The 2,289-nt window shown below is 31.3% G+C and overlaps 1 protein-coding gene across 1 annotated transcript; it reads left to right on the forward strand.

Annotated features, from left to right (window-relative positions):
- Positions 1 to 154: 154 nt before the first annotated feature.
- Positions 155 to 1,948, forward strand: LOC123267988. Its single transcript, XM_044732872.1, has 2 exons — positions 155 to 794; positions 1,278 to 1,948. Exons 1-2 carry the CDS (start codon positions 155 to 157, stop codon positions 1,946 to 1,948), a joined length of 1,311 nt encoding a protein of 436 aa, XP_044588807.1.
- Positions 1,949 to 2,289: the final 341 nt, after the last annotated feature.

Raw genomic sequence — 2,289 nt, forward strand, 5'->3', positions numbered from 1 at the left:
AGATATTATTATTAATCATTTAGAAGAAAATTATCACAAGAGAATTCTTGAGATTTCTGAACCCGTAGAAATTTTAAAAAGAATTAAAGAATGTAGAAAAGAACAGATAAACCTTACATCAAGTTCAGTTAGAAAAAGATTGTATTCAATTAAGATGAAAAAGAATGAGAAGGTCAATGACTTCTGTGAAAGATTTGACCAGATCATTAGAGAATATGATTCTTGCGGAGATGGAGAAAAATTAACTGAGCAAGAGATTAGATCAGCTTTTTATCAAGCTATAACCCCTGTAACTCCTCAACTAATGTTCGCAGATTTTCTTAAGATATCTCAGTCAAAAGAGATGATGACATTAAATGAAATGAAATCTTTTATTCTACAGTTAGAAGCAGAAAAAAAGACCGGAGATGGAGATGATACTGTTAAAGCACAGATAGCAAAATTTGACAGCAAGACAAGATGTTACAGATGTGCTAAGACTGGACGTAGAATCGAGGACTGTCCATTGTCAAAAGACTTGTGGTTTTGCTATTTTTGCCAGGACATTAAAAATCAAAAAGGTGCAGAATGCAAGGAAGGAAGACTCAAAAGTAAGATTTTGAATAATGATAATATAAAATCTAGAGGTAAAGTAGATAGACGAGGTTTTATTAAAGATAGAAATAATGTGAATTCTAAGCCATATAATAATGATAGACGTTTTAAGAATTGTAATAAGAATAATCAACAGTCAGCTCAAAATGCACCTAAACGGGACAGTAGAAGTGCAAAAAGAGTGACTGATGAAAGACAAGGTAAGAAATTATTAAATGAAGATTTAATAGATGAGATTAAATTTATTGCTGATTCAGGAGCAACAGATCACATAGTAAAAAATCGATTGATATTAAGCAATTTTGAAAAATGTGAAAATAAAGTAATTAAGAGTGCCAATAAGGATAAATCGGCCGATATTTTAATAGATGGAAAAGGCGATCTTTTGCTCTACACGAATCAAGATAACAAGATAATGAAATTATCAAATGTTATCAGTGCTAAAGATGTATCAGATAATTTATTATCATTAAGAAAATTAGTAGATAAAGAATTTAAGATTTATTTAGATGATAAGACTTTGAGAGTATTTAGTGAAAATTTAGAAGAAATAATACTAGAAGGAATATATGAACAACCCAACTGGATCTTGAACTTCAAAGTTAAGAATTACATCGACGACAAAAACAAATTAGATTGGGAATACAATACTTATCGTTGTAAAGCTGTAATGATTCAATAAGATGACACCGATGAATCAGAAGTAGATTTACAAAGGAAGGAGGGAGATTCAGAAAACATAGAGGTCAAGGATTCTTCAATTAGGAATGAGGAAGAAGTTACAACACCTCCAGAAATAGAACAACATCCTGAAAATCCAGATGATGACATGTTTAATTGGGATTCTAGTTTAATAACTGAAAATACAATTAAGTTAGATGACATCGAGAGCATCAAGAATTTAGAAGAGCTATTCACATCAAATCCATTAGAGCAAGGGACAACAGAGTCAAGTAAAATAAATGAAGCTATGTTATGGCATGTAAGACTTGGTCATGCTTCATTAAATTATCTCAAGAAGTTACAGAAAGTATACAGTAAATTAGAAAAAGTTAGATTTGATGATTCAATTCTAGATTGTGAAATATGTATTATGTCAAAGATGCAAAAATTACCATTTAAAGAAGTTAGAAGACGAGCATCAAGACCATTACAAATAATACATACGGACACGATGGGTCCAATAAAACAAACTTCACACCCAGGACACAAAAGATTTATAAATGTGTACATAGATGATTACTACAGATTAGCTAGAGCATACCCAGTAAAGACTAAAGATGAATCAGGAGAAACATTAGAAAAATTTCTAATATCTACAAGAAATTTAGTCGGCAAAGATGAAAAAGTATGATACGTTAGATCGGATCAAGGAACAGAATTCACTGGAGGAAAATTTCTAGAGGTTTTAAGAAAAGAAAAGATAGAATTAGAATTAACACCGCCTTATACCCCTGAACACAATGGAGTCTCTGAAAGATTCAACGCTACGTTGCAGAGAAAAGTCAGAACCTATATGTTAGATTCTGGTTTACCCAAGAGTATGTGGGAGGTAGCAGTGGACGCAGCTGTTCACTCATACAACCGAACACCACATAAATCTATAGATTATGATGTACCATTGATGAAATTTAATAAGAATGAAAATTGTCATTTTGATAAAATTAAAAGATTTGGATGTATTGGATATATTAG

The sequence above is a fragment of the Cotesia glomerata genome, linkage group LG6 (assembly GCF_020080835.1).
Source record: "Cotesia glomerata isolate CgM1 linkage group LG6, MPM_Cglom_v2.3, whole genome shotgun sequence".
Taxonomy (NCBI): Eukaryota; Metazoa; Arthropoda; class Insecta; order Hymenoptera; family Braconidae; genus Cotesia; species Cotesia glomerata.